Source organism: Erythrolamprus reginae, chromosome 1 (assembly GCF_031021105.1).
Source record: "Erythrolamprus reginae isolate rEryReg1 chromosome 1, rEryReg1.hap1, whole genome shotgun sequence".
Lineage (NCBI taxonomy): Eukaryota > Metazoa > Chordata > Lepidosauria > Squamata > Dipsadidae > Erythrolamprus > Erythrolamprus reginae.
In genome coordinates this window covers 228,510,516-228,529,291 of record NC_091950.1, presented here as the reverse complement: position 1 = coordinate 228,529,291, position 18,776 = coordinate 228,510,516, and the positions used below count along the sequence as shown (strand labels likewise).

General features: G+C 37.6%; 1 protein-coding gene across 4 annotated transcripts in view; it reads left to right on the top strand.

The window, feature by feature from the left end:
• The window catches only part of RUNX2 (RUNX family transcription factor 2), a 260,435-nt gene that overhangs the window by 89,831 nt on the left and 151,828 nt on the right, over positions 1–18,776 (top strand). For all 4 annotated transcript variants that reach the window (XM_070732444.1, XM_070732446.1, XM_070732445.1 and 1 more), the window contains one exon: positions 3,347–3,451. In XM_070732444.1, coding sequence (XP_070588545.1) covers positions 3,347–3,451 — 105 coding nt within the window. The remainder of the gene's footprint in view (positions 1–3,346; positions 3,452–18,776) is intronic.

The following is an 18,776-nucleotide window of genomic DNA, read 5'->3' as shown; positions in this document are numbered from 1 at the left end:
AATGAGCCATAAGCCATGAGATAGCTTACTGTTGCATTGAGTCACTGCTGCACGCCCACCTCTTCCTGTCTTGAAACAGTTTGCAGTTTTGACTATCTGAAATGATTAACAGTTGCATATCTTACTGATTAGAAATGTCAGTGACTCGCAGAACAAAGGCCACAGACTTCCCTGGGTGAAGATTCTGTCTGTTCTCTGCAGGCTGTTTTCCGTTTCCTAACACTTTCAGAGTTGCAGGGCACCATGTCCATCTTAACTGCTGAATTTCTATTATGGTATTTGGGATTTTCAGTGGAACATACATTTTATGCATTTAAAGCACAACCTCACCCTGGGCAGATAGTTTCTTTACGATTTAATAGCTGGAATATGGTCCATCTCTCATTTTCTTTGTGAATTATATCATTAGCCTCCTGTTACCCCAGGCATATTAAACATAGGAAACCCTGTCGCTCTGTTATGGCTCCCAGAAGTAATATATATTAGTTCTCTGTATTATGATAAAGTCAAATTAAATGATAAAACCATGTGAAGTCAAATGTAAAAACAGCACATTCCTTTCAGTTAAACAGCAGGAGAAAGAGAAATTTTCCTCAATTGAGCAAATCTCCCTTGCAGTAAGTGCTGGAGTAGAATTTGGCTTTCTGTGGAGGGCAAATTATATCAGTCCAGTCGATAAGCCATGTCCTAAGTAATAATAATATGGTTTGTTCCATATTGCCACAGGCATGCTGCAGATGTTCAAGGCCACTGCAATTCACACTCTTTCTGTAGGAAGAGATCTCTTTAGCTATGTTCACATGAGACATGCCTTGCTCCTTTCAAATCTGAGCCCCTGATGCAATGGAAAGCTACTGTGCTGTAGCACAGCATCCTGTGTACCCACGCATCTCCACATTTGCTTTGAATCCCAAAGATGTAAGAATATTTTTGGTGTTTGAATCCGACCTTCTCTTCAGGAAACAGTTTCATCTTGTGGCTTTGCAAGCCAGTTTCTTTCAGCTAACAGCAACCCTGGGCCTTACTTCGCTAGGGAAAACCTTTCCTCATTATCACTCCTCTTCACTTTATTACTTTGTTCCTCTAAGTGAGTGCAGATAAGTGCGAATGTAATTGACATCATATGTATTCACTTAGTCCATTGAATTCTATAGTTAAAATATATTATTTGCATGTGAAATTTGTCCCTAATATACATTATGTAGTTCTGTACAACTGATTTATAATCTTCCCTAATGTTTCCTCAATGAAACTGGTTTGCTAGATTTCTTTTTTTGCATGCAACATATCCAAGTAGGCCATAGGGGATTCAATTTTTTTTACTACCAGTTATGTGGGCATGGCATGGTGGGCTTGGCATGGCTTGCTGGGTGTGGCAGGGGAAGGATATTGTGAAATATCATTCCCACCCTACTCCATGGGAAGGATACTGTAAAAAACTTCATTCCCTCCCCACTCCAGAGGAAGGTTACTGTAAAATCCCTATTTCCTCCTGATCATCTGGGACTCAAGAGGCAGAGAATAGATGGGGTAGCCAGAGGTGGTATTTACCAGTTCTCTGAACTACCCAAACTTTCTGCTATCGGTTCTCCAGAACTGGTCAGAACCTGCTGAATCCCACCCCTGAAGTAGGCATTATTTGGGGCTGAATTTTGGAGTTGAAAATGAGAAATATTAATCAGGTATAATTTACTGCTGGATATTTCTCTTTAGGACCTGTATTTTTAGTTCTTTTATGCTTTTTAAAGATACTAATATTCTCTCTTGTTTTCTGACTCAATTGAACTGAATTGAGTTAAGTCTATAGTTACTTTTTAAAGTTAAGACTGTGATTGATGTAGATCTTTTAACATCAAGGAAGCTTTCTTCTTTTCTTGATGCAGAGCTCTGGAGAACTGAACAGTTACTCATTATTTTAGTAGCCTTAGAAAGGTACTGGTTTTTGCTCTTCCATAGATTTAATTATAATGGTTATAGGACCCTTAGCTGTTGTAGTTAGTTTGTATGCATATTTATTTATAGAAATAGAAATAGCAATAGCACTTAGACATATACCACTTCACAGTGCTTTACAGCCCTTTCTAAGCGGTTTACCCCAAAAATCTGGCTCCTCATTTTACCCACCTCAGAAGGATGGAAGGCTGAATCAACCTTAAGGCAATGAGAGTCAAACTGGCAAATTGTTGGCAGGTAGCAGAGGTAGCCTGCAGTACTGTCTTCTAACCACTGTGCCACCACAGTTCTTATGATTTATATGTGGCAATGCTATCCCAGCTTTTCTCTAAAAGATCAAGGAAACATACATATTGTATTCTATAAGAAGATCTGGATATCTAATGCATTTCCTTCTGTGATCCTTATTTTTTTTTTGCGGTTCTGTGATGTGAGTCCCAATGCTCTACAAATACATGCACTCAATTTATTGAAAGAATTCTACTCTTAGGTGATTTTTTCAGCATTTCTAGTTCTACAGGTTGAGCTGTGTTCCATCCTATCTGCCACAGTGGACAGGGCCTGTGAAAAGACTAAGTTCTGTTAACACCTTAGCTGACATCTTCCATTTAGTTTCTGTGACTGATTTACCTAGATCAGTGATGGCCAAACTTTTTTTTCCTTGGGTGCTGAAAGAGCATGCATGTGTGCATGCTATCGCATATGCATGAGTGCCCACACCCATAATTCAATGCCTGGGGAGGGTGAAAACAGCTTCCCCCATCCCCCAGATACTCTCTGGAGGGCAAAAACAGACTGTTCCCCAACTTCTGGTAGGCCTAGTAGGCCCATGTTTCGCTCTCCCCAGGTTCTAAAGGCTTCCCTAGAGCCGGGGAAGGTTAAAAATGACCTCCCTCATCCCCCCAGAGGCTCTCTGGAAGCCAAAAACACTCTCCTAGAGCCTCTGTATGAGCCAAAAATCAGTTGGCCGGCACACACATGCATGTAGGAGCTGAGCTAGGGCAACGGCTCGTGTGCCAGCATATATGGTTCCTTGTGCCACTTGTGGCACCCGTGCCATAGGTTCACCATCCTTGACCTAGATGGTAGCTATACATTGGAGCATTAAAAATGGTGATCAGAACATGTCCTGAAAGTACTGTACTGTATTACTTACAAGCAGTTTGCTCTTCAAGCAAAAATGTCCTTTTTCTTCTAATTATTGCCACTACCTCATGATCGGATTTTTTTTGTGTGAAATTGTGATACTCAGCTAAATTTCACAATTATTGAGGAGGGCAGATACATATTTCTTTGCTCCATTCCAAATATAAAATTAATATTTTATATTCTTTAGGTTTTTTGCAAACATTTCTATAATAATTTTTATTTTTTCTTCCTTTTTTTCAAACAGGGAAAAGTTTTACTCTAACAATAACTGTCCTTACAAATCCTCCTCAAGTTGCTACATATCACAGAGCTATAAAAGTAACAGTAGATGGACCAAGGGAACCACGGAGTAAGTACTATGTTCTCTATTTGTCTTCTAGGACACAGTATAGATAATCTGTGAAATAGTTATAATTTGTTTTCAGTACTGTATTTGGATTGTTTCTTCACCTCACATATCCAGCCTTGTTTCTTGATTGCTGTAGTATGCAAGTTTAGATTGAGTGTAAGTAAACAATCCAGGAATGATTTTTTTTTCATTTTTTGATTATTTCTTTGGTGTCTCATGAATTTTAGCTTGAAATTGTGGGTTATTTTGTCTTTTAGTCTTCTAAAATCAAAATTAGATGGATTGCTTTTTTCACAGTTTGATACTTGAATGAAGTGGTACTCGTGGAGTTCAGACTAGATTTTCTCTACTAGTTCACCTTTCTACCGTAGGAGATTTATCCACTGTGAAAGAATTTGTCAAAATCATTTGTATGTCAGCGTTCTAAATAGCATCTGAGAAATAAAACAAGTCTTCATGTGGAGTTAAAGAGTTCAGCCTGACACTGGGCCTTTTTTCACAATATAGTTAATACAAATTATTATAAATAATTTGTAATTTTTCTTGGCAATTTTTGTAAATAACCGTAAACAATCTAGAAGTGGAAACAGTTTTCTATTGAATTCAGTAAGATATGGAAATTGCATTTTGTATCTCATACAGTTATCTGAAAGTTCAGCTTAAATGTTTACAATATTGTATTCATATTGTCTCAAATTGCTAAGTGAGCTTTTTTTTAATGTATAAGATCCAATTGTTAATATGTCTTTGATTATTTGTATAATAGAAAGTGCCAGTTTTCAAGATCTGAGTGAGAATGCTCAAGTTTTTTAAGGAAGTAGTATTCAGGTGTATGGGGAATATCCTAATTTGCTACTTATGAATTTTTGCCTCTTTTTAAAGCATATTTTCACCCTAATCTTACTGAAAAATGAGATTTTTCTCAGCACAAAATTTGTGTTCACCACCAAAATAAGCCGCTGTAGTAGCTAGTACACAATATATTACAAAAATCCCAAGAATATAAAATATAATTTATTTTTTCTCTGTATATTGGCTATTTGGGTTTACGTTTGATTTATACTTTATACTAAATATTAGGCTCAGTATCTCTTCCTTGTCCCATTCCTTCATTCATTATGTGCCAGGTTTGGGACTTATTTGTCGTAATCCAAAGATTTCATTTCTGAACCAGAGACTTAACAAACTCATCAATTTTGAATATTTCTATCAAATTTAGAGCTACAGTCACCCCTAAAAGTGAGTCACAAAAGATTCTCACAATAAAATCTTATTTGTGTATAGTTAGTATCCAAGTAAAAAATGATATGGTTTTCTTATAGTGCCATGATCAATCAAAACATATTCTTGCCCTAACTCTTGAACTTTCACTTCTGGGAAGCCAGTGTTCCCTCTGGGGTAAGGTAATTGTTACTTATTTCCAGTGAACATATCTCACCTCAATCCTGTCAGCTGATGAGCAGGGGACAGTAAGATTAGGTATTTCATATAAAAATATATAATAAGGAGAAAGCATATTAACAAGGCACCTAAGAATAACTAAAAGCCAAAAACATGTTCAAACAAAGCAGCTTGAACAAGTTTGTTAAAGATAAGAACAGTTGGAACCAATTGTAAATATCAGTCTGTCACCAGTGATGAACAATTGATTGAAATTGAAATAATCCACTATGGTACTTTTGGACCAGTCAGTAGGGCCAATTATGTTTCTAGTGAGGGACTCTCCAGAGCTGTTCATCATTCAGTCCAAGGTTTTTTTATTGCAGGCAGTTAAGGGGTTGAAAATATAGATTATTTTTAAACTCATTTTTACATTGCTTTCAGTATCTACTCTACATAAATAATGAAAATGAGAAAGCATGATTAAAAAACAAGAATGGCAGAAAAACTATTAATCAAAGTAATACAAGCAAAGAGATAGGGATAGACAATAAAATCTCAGTCTAGCAAATCTCTAGCAAATCTCAAATTTAGTGGATATATAAAACAAATTAATCAAATCTGAAAACAACAGAAGCATTATGTTGTGTCCAGGGGACAGTTTAAAAATGTGTTAGCTTTCAGAATCTTTACTATTTTAAGGAGACTAATGGTTGGAAGAAATAGAAATTCCCTTGTATCTGCAAGTTGGTGATATTTTAGCATAAATCTCCAAATGATACCCCATAGTGAAATTTCCATGCCCAGCAACCATGGTGTAAATTTCAGAAGCACCATTTGCTCCCCTCCAGCACATAACTAGGATTGGAAATGCTTTAACACCTGGAGAATATACAGATGAATATCATGGTTGCCATAACACTAAATATCACTAAGGAATTTATGAAAGCCAAAAAATTAATTCTCCATCAAGGCAGGTTCACATAGCCAAGATGAAATGGATCTGCATGATTAGCCACTTGACCAACTCTATGGAGTTCAGAATCTATCTAATCTAAATTAAATTAAATCTTTTATCAGAAATGGTTTCATTATTTCCATTATTAACACAGAGGGGACGATCTCATTCCTTATTGCAGTATTCACCACCTCTGAAACCCTTTTTCAATCCACCTGTCTTATAGGCAGTGAAAGGCTACCAAAACTTTTACTACCACAGTGTGGGCATGGCTTATGCAGGACTCCTTGCATTTTTTTCAACATCTTTCAATGCAAATTGGGTGCTCTGGGGTGGAGCTCCATTTTCACTATCCCACTGTGTCCGCCCCCCCTGTCCGGGCAATAGCCCACCCCTGCTCATAGGGAACAGTGTTCAAGGAAGTAAAACCAGTTCCTTAATGTATAGAAATTTAAAGCACATTAGCCAACTAATGGTTAAGATAAACCCATAGATTTGCTCAGTCACAGTCCTCACCCAGCAAGGTTTCTCAAAACAATATTTTGGCCTGTTGCACAGCTACATTTCATTTTCAGTAAAGAGTGAGAATGGATGAACTGTATACTAATTCTTTCCAAGTCCAAAGTTCTGGAAAGACCTAAAAGATCCATATAAGATCAAAACGAGCTATTATTAATATCAATTGATTTCTTGTAATATTCAACCAGGCAAAATAATAGAAAGGGGGAAAAGGCTTGACTAAATTGTTATGATATTTATAACAGTTACATCTCCTGTGTGACTCAATATTGTAGCTAGCCGCCTGTTTGGTAGGGTGGAAACTGGCTGTCTGGAAGAGAGTAAGACATAGAGAGTGATTGTTCCTGTCTTTCCTTTGGATGGAGTTCCAGGAAAAACAGTAGAATATGAGGCCTTAAAAGTGATTTGCTCACAAGTTGGGTGCATGCTAATCTTAAAAATACTTATAGCTAGTTAGTGTACTACTTCTTCCTTTTTGGATTGTTTATTGTACTGTATTGCTGAGCAGGTAGCATGTTTCTGCTTCTGTTGTATATCATACCACATTCCTTCAGGAATAAAAATGTACTTGTGAGACAATGAGCTTTTCAATGACAACGGTTTGGTCATGTTCCAGTCATTGTTGTACATTGTGCTTTTTGATGTGCACAGTCAGACCTGGTTAATCCATCTTGGTTTCTCTGTCTGCCTTTGTCTTTGGAAAAATTCAATTAATAATCAGTGCCATTTATAAGCAAATATCTTGATAAGACAATCTTAAATCCTTCTTTTCAGTTCTAATTAAAAACTGAAGTTGTTTGATGAAGCATGCTTGTATTTAAGTTAGAGATTAACTATTATTTGAAGAATAACCACATTAATAGAAGTGTGAATTCTTCTAAAAGGATCATTTCAGTCATTTGCATGCCTTTGATGAATAAAAGATCACTTCTGTTTTCTGAAGTATTGCAAAAGAGCAATCTAGTTGCTCTGTCTTCTTATTGTTATGCTTATTTTTTCTTATTAACAATGGAGAACTATTGGACACTCTTATTTTCTCAGTAAATATAAAGTTTGCTTCCCCATGTAAAGTCTGTTTTCATCATATAACACAAGGCTTTCCTGTTTACTTCATCTCTACTAAATTTACTGCTATTGAAAAAGGCTCTTCTCTCACATGCAACTGCTAGCATTTTATTGACTCTGATAGAATGTTGTCCCTTGTGGAACACTAACAATTTTTGACATCTGGAATTAATTTATTTCTTCCCTTTTGGAAGTCTACATGGTTATTCTGATATACCTTTGAAACGGGAAATTTCTAAACAGGCAAGGCAATTTCTGAATATGGGGAAAAGTTAATTTGGCCGTCAGAGCAACATGTGGTAGCCCAGCATGGAGGAAATGTTTCAAGAAAAAGACTTCCACATGTAAAATATTGCTAGGAATGTTATGTACCAAGTAGTACATCCTTCCATATGAAGAAAAAAATTTACAATGACTCTGGAACTCCTGGCATAAAGCATCTTTCCACCTACAATGTATTACATTTTGATCTATAAAATTTATTTCTTGAAAGATATGCTTTGGGTAGCGAATCAAGTTCCCTAAGTTTCATAATTGTAAAGAACTGGTTTGTTCTCAAAATAGCTGGATATATGTTTTAAAATATGAAAAAAACCATGACTGATCTATTTGTTATTCTGTTTGGACCAAAAGATAATGACTACAACAGACCTTTAGCCTATCTAATTTAACTAATAAGTAAGATCTATTAATAGGAACTTCTGGATCCTTCCCTCACATGATTGAATATATCCAAACTATGCATGGTATGGATGACAAGGGGATCTCCATATTTTACCCAGCTTCTTAAAATATCTAATTTCACTTTTTAATAAAGATCTGAGTTAGAGATCTGGGCAAATGTGGATATCCTGTAAGTGTGAGCTGGGCCAATAACTACTATAGACCAAATTCAGTGAATTAAATATGAGAATTCAATTGCAATAAAAAGGGATGATGATGATGATGATGATTATTAATTAGATTTGCATGCCACCCTTCTCCAAAAACTCGGGGTGGCTCACAGAATAAATATAAAAACACAGCATACAGTACAAATCTAATATATTTTAAAAAATCTATAGCTAAAAACTATATATTACTCAATCAAACAGTACAATCACGCCATGTATCACAATTATTAGTCGGGGGGCCAGATTTAATTGCCCCAGGCCTGGTGACATAGATGAGTCTTACGACTCTTGTGGAAGGCAAGGAGGGTGGGGGCAGTATGAATCTCTGGGGGGAGCTGATTCCAGATGGTCGGGGCCCCCACAGAGAAGGCTCTTCCCCTAGGCAGTGCCAAATGACATTGTCTGGTTGATGGGAGCTGGAGAAAGCCAACTCTGTGGGACTTAACTGGCCACTGGGATTTATGCGGGAGAAGGCAGTCCTGTAAGTAATCTGGTCCAATGCCATGTAGGGCTTATTATCTACTGGATTCCTTTTTTCTCATTAGCATTTCTTGTTCTCATTCTTTCGTTTTTCATTCAGCCTGGTATGGCCTGAATAACCTAGCTGAATGTGTAGTTTTCTTTTAAACTTCCTTTTTAATGAAATGTCTCAAGAATTGTTTGGATTGATTCGACTTGAATAAACTACTGTTTAAACCTCCATCTGGGATAACAATAATATAAAAGAAATCCCAGTACACTGTGTCAACATATGGTAGTTTAAAGAAAAGAAAAGAAATTACAGAAACAATTTTAAAACATGATTCAACTTGGACAAGAATCATTTCATACCTCCACAGAATGTTTTAACTTTCCCATCTAAATACTTTGTGGAGAAATATGTTAAAATTTCATTTCCTCCTGAGAATTCCAAGATTAATTTGCATAGTAAACTGGTAATTAATCATAGCAATAAATTAGTTCAACTGGCACCAACAAAACAAAACTAGGTGAATAAGGCTAATTATCAAGCCTCTTTAACTAGGAATTCAGATAACACACATGTATCAACAGTCCCCCTCCCTGCCGGGACCTGCATTCATTTTACTCGGATGTCTGAAGCATGTTATCGTATTCCTCATTCTTCCTCTCTCTTTCCCTGGCAGCTGAGCCAGGGCTTGTCACATCACAAACAACTTCTTAATATACACATCTGGCGTTGGCAGTTGGACTAACTTCATAAGAGCACATGATCATCATTCATTACAAGATTAAAAAATACCCCATGGCATCATTGATGTTTTTAAACTTTGATCTTTTGCCGTTGTGATTCATCACAGTTATAAAACTCCTCTTTAAAGAAATACAGACAATGACTTATTAGAACCTTCATTCTAAGTAGCATAAACATAAAGCTGTGCACATCTTTACAGAATGTCAGTTCCTTGGGCTGCCAGCTTATCATTTTAAGACATGACATCATGCTGAACATCATGAATTTGTAAGACTTGTTTATAAGAAAGAAACTTTGACCTTCTCTTGGCAAGTACAGGGAAGAAAACAAATGTTCTGTGATTTTCGCTGGTAAATGGGAGCAGCAGCTCTGAATGTTCACAGATTAATTTCAGGTTCAGAGGTATGCATTGCTTGAAGTTGCAGTTGTTTATCTTGGAAAATTTTCCCTGAATTTTTACATTTTTTAAAATAATCATTTCACACAACTGCATGCTCCTTTAATATCTGTGTTGTATGGCTGTTAATGTGGGATACCTAGGACATTTTCTATATACCTAACATTGATATAAATATATGGATCTAAAATGGTACATGTGTACACCTAACGTGTACTGAGTGAATTCAGTAAATAAATGTTTCAGAGAACTGTTATTGCAACTTCCAACTGTATGTGGGCTACAAAACCCAGCTGTTTGTATAATATGTGAAATGCTATTAGGCAAGCTTAGAAAGCTAAAAGACAGAATTGAAAACTCCTGTCCTTTGGTTGACAGTTATTTATATGAGCAAATTTCATTTTCTACTTCTGTACAAGTAATTTGGAAGTAAAAGATGACTTCTGTACCATCTACACATTTATGGTCTGATTTATTTATTGCTTTATTTATTGTTCGGCAGTTGCATTCCAGGGATTTCCTTTGCTTCCTCTGATTTTCTGTGGAAAATATGAATGTCCCAAAAAAGAGTGGAGAAGGCATTTTTCTGCAAGTTTAAGACAGTATTTGGATTATATGGTGGGTTTTCACCTCAGACAATAGTACATTTCTGGATTTCATGAATAACAGAATAACAGTTGGAAGGGACCCTACAGGTCTTCTAGTGCAACCCCCCTGCTCAGGCAGGAAACCTATACAGTTGTACCTCTACTTAAGAACTTAATTCATTTCGTGACCAGGTTCTTAAGTAGAAAAGTTTGTAAGTAGAAGCAATTTTTCCTATAGGAATCAATGTAAAAGCAAATAATTTGTACAAACCCATTAGGAAAGAAATAAAAGCTCAGGGGGGAGGAGGAGGAGGAGGAAGAAGAGGAGGAAGAAGAGGAGGAGGATAGTCGCTGCCGAAGGAAAAAGGTAAGGTTGAGGGAAATTTAAAAAATCCAAAACTTTAAGGCTTTAAAAAAAAAAGAGGGACTCTGCACGAGGCTGCCTCCCATACAATGTGCCAGAGAAAGAAACCCAGGCGGGCGAGAGGCTGCTGCTGCTGCTGCTGTTACCTGCTGCCTCTTCCTTCCCATGCTGAAGGGCTCCCCTCTCCTCTCGCTCGCTCGCTTTGTAGCCGGCGCCTTTCCTTAACTGTGGTGACTCCTTGGTATGGCTGAAGCTGAGTTGATCTGGCTGGGGCGAAGTGCCCCCTTTTGTCTTTCGACACCCAGATGCTCCGGGAGGCAACCTCATGCCAGGTGTATGGGAGGCAGCGCAAGGGAGTCACCACAGCAAAGTGGTTTATTCCCTCTTCAAGTGCCCAGAGAAAGGAAAACATTCTGTTTGCTCTGGGCTGCCCAGAGCGAAGGGAGAGTTTCTTTTCTCTGGGCCCTGGCAGAGGTTTATTCCCTCTCCAAGCACCCAGAGAAAAAAAAATGCTTTGTTCGCTTTGGACTGCCAAAGCCTCCTCAAGCACCACCGAAAGACTTCTCTAGCAGCCCAGAAAAGCCCGAGATGGCCAGGATTAAATGGGGAATGGCAGGAAACTGACTGGGCCTTAGTGCCACTCTCAAATTTCCTGGGAAATTTTTCCGGGCTCAGGTTCTTAAGTAGAAAATGGTTCTTAAGAAGACACAAAAAATCTTGAACACCCAGTTCTTATCTAGAAAAGTTCTTAAGTAGAGGCATTCTTAGGTAGAGGTACCACTGTACCAGTTTAGACAAATAGTTCTCCAATCTCTTCTTAAAAACCTCCAATTGTTAGAGCACCCAGAATTTCTGGAGGTAGGTTGTGTCACTGATTAATTTTTCTAACTATCAAGAAATTTCTCCTTAGTTCTTCTCTCCTTTTCTGGCCTCTCTCGTATACAGTTTAATAAGCTGTTCAGGGACAAGTTATTTAGTCGGCTGATGGAACGCCTTTGAAATAGGTGCTCAGGAGAACATATTCACCATCTATTTTCAAACAGTGAATGCAGCAGGATTATTCCAAGGCTTGTGTGAATGCTACCATATGTATTCATAAGTGTATGTTTGCACAACCCCTTAGCCCTGCTTTTTTTCTTCTTGGAGGCAGCTGAGAGCAACTTCCAAAGCAGCCATTCATTTCTGGCAACGAAGTGGCTGCCTTCATATTTGTAAAAGAAGAGTTTACTGTGTGCCAATGCACATTCTAAAATCCTTTTTTTGAAGGCTTTGTGACTACCCTAATTATATGTAACCAGCTTTGAGGGCTATATTCACTTACTCCTTTGTTTTTGTTTTGGTGCTTTCAAGTTATTATTGACTTCTGCCTAGGCAAGTCCCCACAATATTCTTGGCAGGTTTACAGAAGTGGTTTACCCTTGCTCCCGTCCTAGGGCTGAGAGAGAGCGACTGGCTCAAGATCGCCCATCTAGCTTTGTGCCCAAGTTGGGATTAGAACTCACATCTTCTAGCCAAGTACCCAGCGATGGGCTACCATTCTCGGCGCCACAAGAACAGGGCTGGGAATGTGCGTGCACTTATGTCACAGGATTCAGTTTCTGCACATGTGCAGAAACTGAATCTCACACGAGGACACGTGATTTCCACCTGTCACTTACCTGATTTTCCACAGAAGCAAAAAAGCCAAAAACAGTGGAAATCAGGTAAGTTACCCCCCACCGCCTGTCCTGCCCAGCCATGAGTGCAGCCTTCCCACCACCTCTCCCTGGCTGCCCTGCCATGAGCGCTGCCCTCCCTTGAACTCCACTTGCCCTGTCCTGCCTCAGTTCTGCCTCCCCCCCCACCTCTCCCTGGCTGCCCTGCTGCAAGCGCTGCCTTCCCTCGAACTCCACCTGCCCTGTCCTGTGAGGGCAGGCAGAGTTCGGGGGAAGGCAGTGCTTGCGGCAGGGCAGTCAGGGAGAGGCAGGGGGGAAGGCAGAATCACGGCAGGGCATCCAGGGAGAGTTTGAGGGAAGGCAGAATCGTGGCAGGGCAGCCAGGGAGAGTTCAGGGGAAGGCAGCGCTCCCGATAGGGCAACCAGGGAGATGTGGGAGAAGGCAGAATCACGGCAGGGAAGCCAGGCGGAGTTCGGGGGAGGGCAGTGCTCATGGCAGGGCAGGCCAGACAGAGGTCCAGACAGAGGTCCAGAGAAGCGCCTGTTGCGCGTGCACGCCCGGCGGCACCACTGGAGCTAGGCTATGTGCTCCATTGCCACCAACAGAACTGCGTTCCCCCTCATTCCAGGTCGGGCCCATCCCTGCAAGTACCTTAACCACTTTACTAATCTGGGTCCCTGCTTCATTTTACATGTAATTTTATCATTCAAATGGTGGGCTTCTAGGTAGTTGCCACTTACTGAGTGCCTCTTTCACTATCAAAAGTACTGAAAAAGTAAGCTTACAACAGCTCCTGAAACTTGCAGCTTTATCTCTGCAGTCATGTGATCACAATTTGGGCACATTTATGATGGTTTCAGTGTTCTCGAGTTACATGATCACCATTTGGGACTTTTACAGCTGCCTTCTAATAACCAAAATCATTGGGAAAGCTGGCAAGAAATAGCAAATTGTGATCATGTAACATTGCCCTTCAAGACCACAATGGAATTGATGTTGTATGTCCATCATGCGTACTCAGCATTTCATTTAATGCCTACATTACTTAGCAATGGAGTCAGTGTTTCCTCTAATTTTTTTGGGGGGTGGGCGGAAAAGTATAGTGTCTGAGCGGCAGTCCCTTCGGGACTGGGGGGCACAGAAATATTAGATAGATAGATAGATAGATAGATAGATAGATAGATAGATAGATAGATAGATGATTGATAGATAGATAGACAGACAGACAGACAGACAGACAGACAAACAAACAAACAAACAAACAAACAAACAAACAAACAAATAAAAAACCCACCCTGTTTTGCCTCAGAGAATTTCAAAATAAAATACTGTACTGTGTGTCTATAACAGTGAGCTCTAGGGCAACTCTATCAATATCAAAATGCCACTTAAATAGTTGAGCTAGTTTCAAACTAGATTTTGATTTTCTTTCTCTCTTCCTTACTCCCATTCTTTTTCTTTCTCTTTTCCTTCCTCTCTTTTTTCTATCTGTTTCTCTCTCTTCCTCTCTTCCTCTCTCTCTCCTTCCCTCTCACTCTTTCCCTCTCGGCTTCTGGGCAGGTTTGGAAAACTCTGAGTTGATGATGATTTTTAAGTGAGCGATTGCTCACTGCTCAGCTTAGAGGGAACTATGAATGGAGTTGGTGGTCCCTATTATAGTCAGTAAATGGGGACTCCCTGTATTGATATTTACTAATAACTTTATCCACCATGTCTACTTTTTTAGGCTTGTTGCCTTAGGCCAGAGCATGGAGCCTATACAAATTATGACTTAGTATTTGAGATGTTGACATGGACTGATATTTTTCACTTGAAATACTGAATGAAAGTTAATATTTTTAAATGTAATCCCAAAAGTTAGTTCAGTATTTGGAGGTTTTCCAACTACATTTTAATGGACAAAAAAAAGTTTACACTGGCAAAGGACACTGCAAAAAAAGAAAAAAAAAGAAACAAAGAAAGAAAAGGGAATGCTGTGAGACACTCAAGTGCACATTCTGTCCTCTGTTCAGAGTTGTACAACTAGCTCAGCCGTTCCATTTTTTTTATCTCTTTAGAATTCAGTGTGCTCTTTTATTGTTCCAGAGATGCATAAATACATTCATACATACATATCATATATATGTGCACACATATGCACGCATGCCTACACACACACACACACACACACACACACACACAGTGGAACAATTATTAATACTGTGATACAATATAATATAATATGTATGTATGTATGTATGTATGTATGTATGTATGTATGTATGTATGTATGTATTTATTTATTTGTCAAAAAATGTACAAGATAGCAGATATTGGTATTTGATTTGATTTGATTTATTAGATTTGTATGCCGCCCCTCTCCGCAGACTCGGGGCGGCTCACAACAACAACAAAAACAATATATATTAACAAATCTAATAATTAAAAAATCTTAAACAAAACAAACATAAACAGAACATAAACACAAGCAAAGTAGATACAGGTAAATTTGGACAATAGGACAATAAGACAGGGACGGTAGGCACAATGGTGTGCTTATGGACACCCCTTACAGACCTCTTAGCAGGTCAACTGTAGACAGTCTAAAGTTAAAGTTTTGGGGTTTGGGGAAGAAACCATTATTAAAAACACCATGGATTACCTGCTATTTTAAAGTTGTATCATACCGCATTGTAAAGTCATATTGTAGCTACTTTGCATAAGCAAAAGTCAAACTTATTGCTATGATATTGCAGCATAAATTATTCCCTGTTTCTTCATGTTTCCAGTCTACTATTACAGGATATGGCAGAGGAGCTACAGAAACTACATATGTATATGTATTAGCTACTAAGCATTCTAAGACATTTTAAAAATATTATTGTTAAACTCAGTCCTAAATAAGACTTAATATTTAGTAAAGAAAATATTCTTTTAAATTTGTTTGTTTGTTTGTTTGTTTGTTTGTTTGTTTGTTGGATGGATGGATGGATGGATGGATTGATATGTCGCCCCTCTCCAAGTACTTGGGGCAGCTTACAGCATATAAAAGAAAACAATATAATACTGTCTTAAATCCAATTAATCTAAAATCTCCAATTATTAAAACTCAGACATTCCCACTCAGACCACAAACATAGCATTCATGAGTCAGGGGGCTAGAGTCTAATAGCTCCAAACTTAGTGGCATAGAAGAGTCTTTAGAGTCTTACGGAAGGTGAGGAGGGGGGGGCAGTATGAATCTGTGAGGAGAGCCAATTCCACAGGGCCAGAGCCCCCACAGAGAAGGTTCTTCCCCTAGACCTCGCCAAACGACACTGCCTAGTTGACAGGACCTGGAGAAGGCCGACTCTGTGCAACCTAACCAATCGCTGGAACTCATGTGGCAGGAGCCAGTCCCGTAAGTAAATGTATGATACAATCCAAATGTGTTATCCTGTAGTGAAGTTTTGAAAACAATCAGTTATGTCTCTCGATGGTCAAATCTCTGGTTATGATCCCAAACCATTAATTCCATCCATAAACTGATGGTGGTAGTGTTATTTAATTGAGCATTTTAAAGAAAAATTACAACAAGAAAGGAAGAAAAAAGGAAAGGAAAAAAAAGAGGAAAAATAAAATACAAAGAGACTAAAGAGAGAATTAATTAGCAATAGAATTTCATACATCACACAGTATTTATTACAGAAATTACAATAAGAAATCCAATTTATTTAATGTGACACAAATCCATATATGTATAGAATTATAACTCCAAATGCAGGATTTCTAAATTGAATTAAATTCTCCATCAGATTTACTGTTAAAATAAAAAATTATTTTGGACATTGAAGAATATTCCTTAGAGCTTCATTATATATTCTTGTGCAGAAGGAACCCAGCATATTTTCAAATAAGAAACTTAAATTATCCTTGTGCATTTATCATGCACTAAGCTAATTCAATATATTTTGTGATATGTAATAATGTTTAGTGATAAAAAGTAATAAAAATAGGTTGAAAAGGAAATCCAGCTTTTAAAATGTATTTCATTATATTATAAATATTTTTCATAACATCATTGAACCAATCATAGAAAAATGATCTTATCTAAAAATATTTCTATTCTATCCAAAGTTCATTTTTAGAAAATGAACTGTCCGTTTAGCAATCACTGAAGTAAAATACCAGAAGCAAAATATTTATACATGTTTAAGTATAATATTCAAAGTGTATATAATGTTTACCTTACATTTTCAACCGTTGCAAATCAAATGTTATATTCTGCATCTATTTAATTTTACAGCCTTTAACTTGTTTGATTTCTGAGTCATATTATATATAAGGCTCAGCAAATGCTCCAAATGAAGTTGCAACTTCAAAAGGCTATTATCTTACAGATATTGACTAATGTTTGAATGAAGCACCTGGTATGATTCAGATATTGAATTTGATTTGTGTCATCATTTTAAATTGATCTGGAAAATAAGTCAGTTCAATACTTTGAAGTGAAACATTGAATCATGTTCTTTTTGAGATATCTTTGAGAAAGTAAGCTTTGATTAAAAATTCAAATGAATTAACTTTGAATAAATTTTCAGAAAGAAAATATACAACCATATCTGTTTCTTTCTCTATTTCTAGTTCTGCTCATAGCACAGCATTTGTTAATTAAAATAGAGTATAAAATATGATCACAATCAGTAAATCATAAATCCCAATTTTAAATCTCACTCTATATAAATTGCCCTTTCTAAATCCCAATCTTCCTATATGCAGAAGTATTTTATAGGATTCTTATACAGAATACATTATAGAATTATTGTACACACATTAGACAATCTAAAAGTGTACTAACAGAGTATTAGTTCTGTCTCCATTTTATCCATAACAAATGTTTGGATTGAAGCTTGAACACAATCATTCACTGCATACACCTTCCTGATTTAGTTTGTGTGTGTGTGTGTGTGTATGTGTGTGTGTGTAAGTGTGTAAAAACTAGGAGCAGGTCTGAAAAAGATTTAGAATTAATGACATACTCGCCCATGTTGCAGAATACCTCTCAGCTTAAAATATGGGTTCTTTCATCCCAAATGGGCAGGATTCCAATGTAGACATTTAAGAATCAGAGGATATTTGAATAGGCAAGAATCATGTTTATAGTAGCATAATTAGAGAAACCTATGTCTACTTCTATTCTGCTTGATTGTCTTGAAATCAGTATTGTGGTCAGCAGTGGTGTCCGTAGCAAACCACAATGATGCCAAAAGGAAATGTGTAAAATGACAACATCATGCACAAGTCATTTGCCCCTACCCAGGAACATGTGCCTGCTGCCCTTCTTTTCCCAGGCCCCAAACTCTTGGGGATAGCAACGTGCAGAATTCTCATAGCCAGAGGAAAGGGGCTTTTACTTAACTACAACTGGCTTTATAGGATGCGGAATTACTATTCCATTTGATTCAGATATTCGCATTAATTAGCTTTCAATAAAATTTTTGAAACAAAATGCTGCGCAGACATTCTGCAAAAATGGCATGCAGGGCTCCAGTTATTGGTGATTTTTAAAATCCCAGACCTCAATGGGAAAACATGTTTTGCTGGGTGCAGTTGGGACCTTTACATGCCTTGGTTTATTGTTTTCTTAGCTGTAGGCAAGGAGGATAGTAGTTGTAGTGGCAGTTTTCCCAGACGATTTCTAAGTGTTAACATTTCTTCAGTCTTTTTGGATACACAATAATGTAAAAAATATGCCTTTCTCACTACATTTCTTCAGAGAAGCAGATGAGAAGTATTTCCTTCCCTGAGTTAGAAAATCCCTTTCTTTCCTTCCCTGACTTAGACATTTGATTGGGGGCCAAAAAGGAAATGACACATCAAGAGGCATTTCTGTTGTGCAACGCTTTGTGGCACTGATGTAAGGAATCTCCTCTTCGGTTTAAACTTTCCTTGCCTAGCAATCTTCACAGCAGTAATGAAGACACATGAGATGACATGCTGAAGATCAAAACCTTAGTAATTCATTTGCAAAAGTTATCACAGCAGTTGAAAATAAGCACACTTCTCCTTGCTTTCCCTTCTACCCGTTTTCATTTCCAACATATGTTTGTTTAAATATATTTCCCATTGAGACAATATATTATCTTCTAAGACTATATATCATATATCACAAGGCAATACAGTATATTATCTCCTAAGATTAAAACGGTATACATGTGTTGTCTCCAAACATTGTGACAGCATAAGTAACATGATTTATACAGAAGAAATTGAACCCATTTATTTATTTTATTTATTTATTTTATTGGATTTGTATGCCGTTCCTGTCCGAGGAC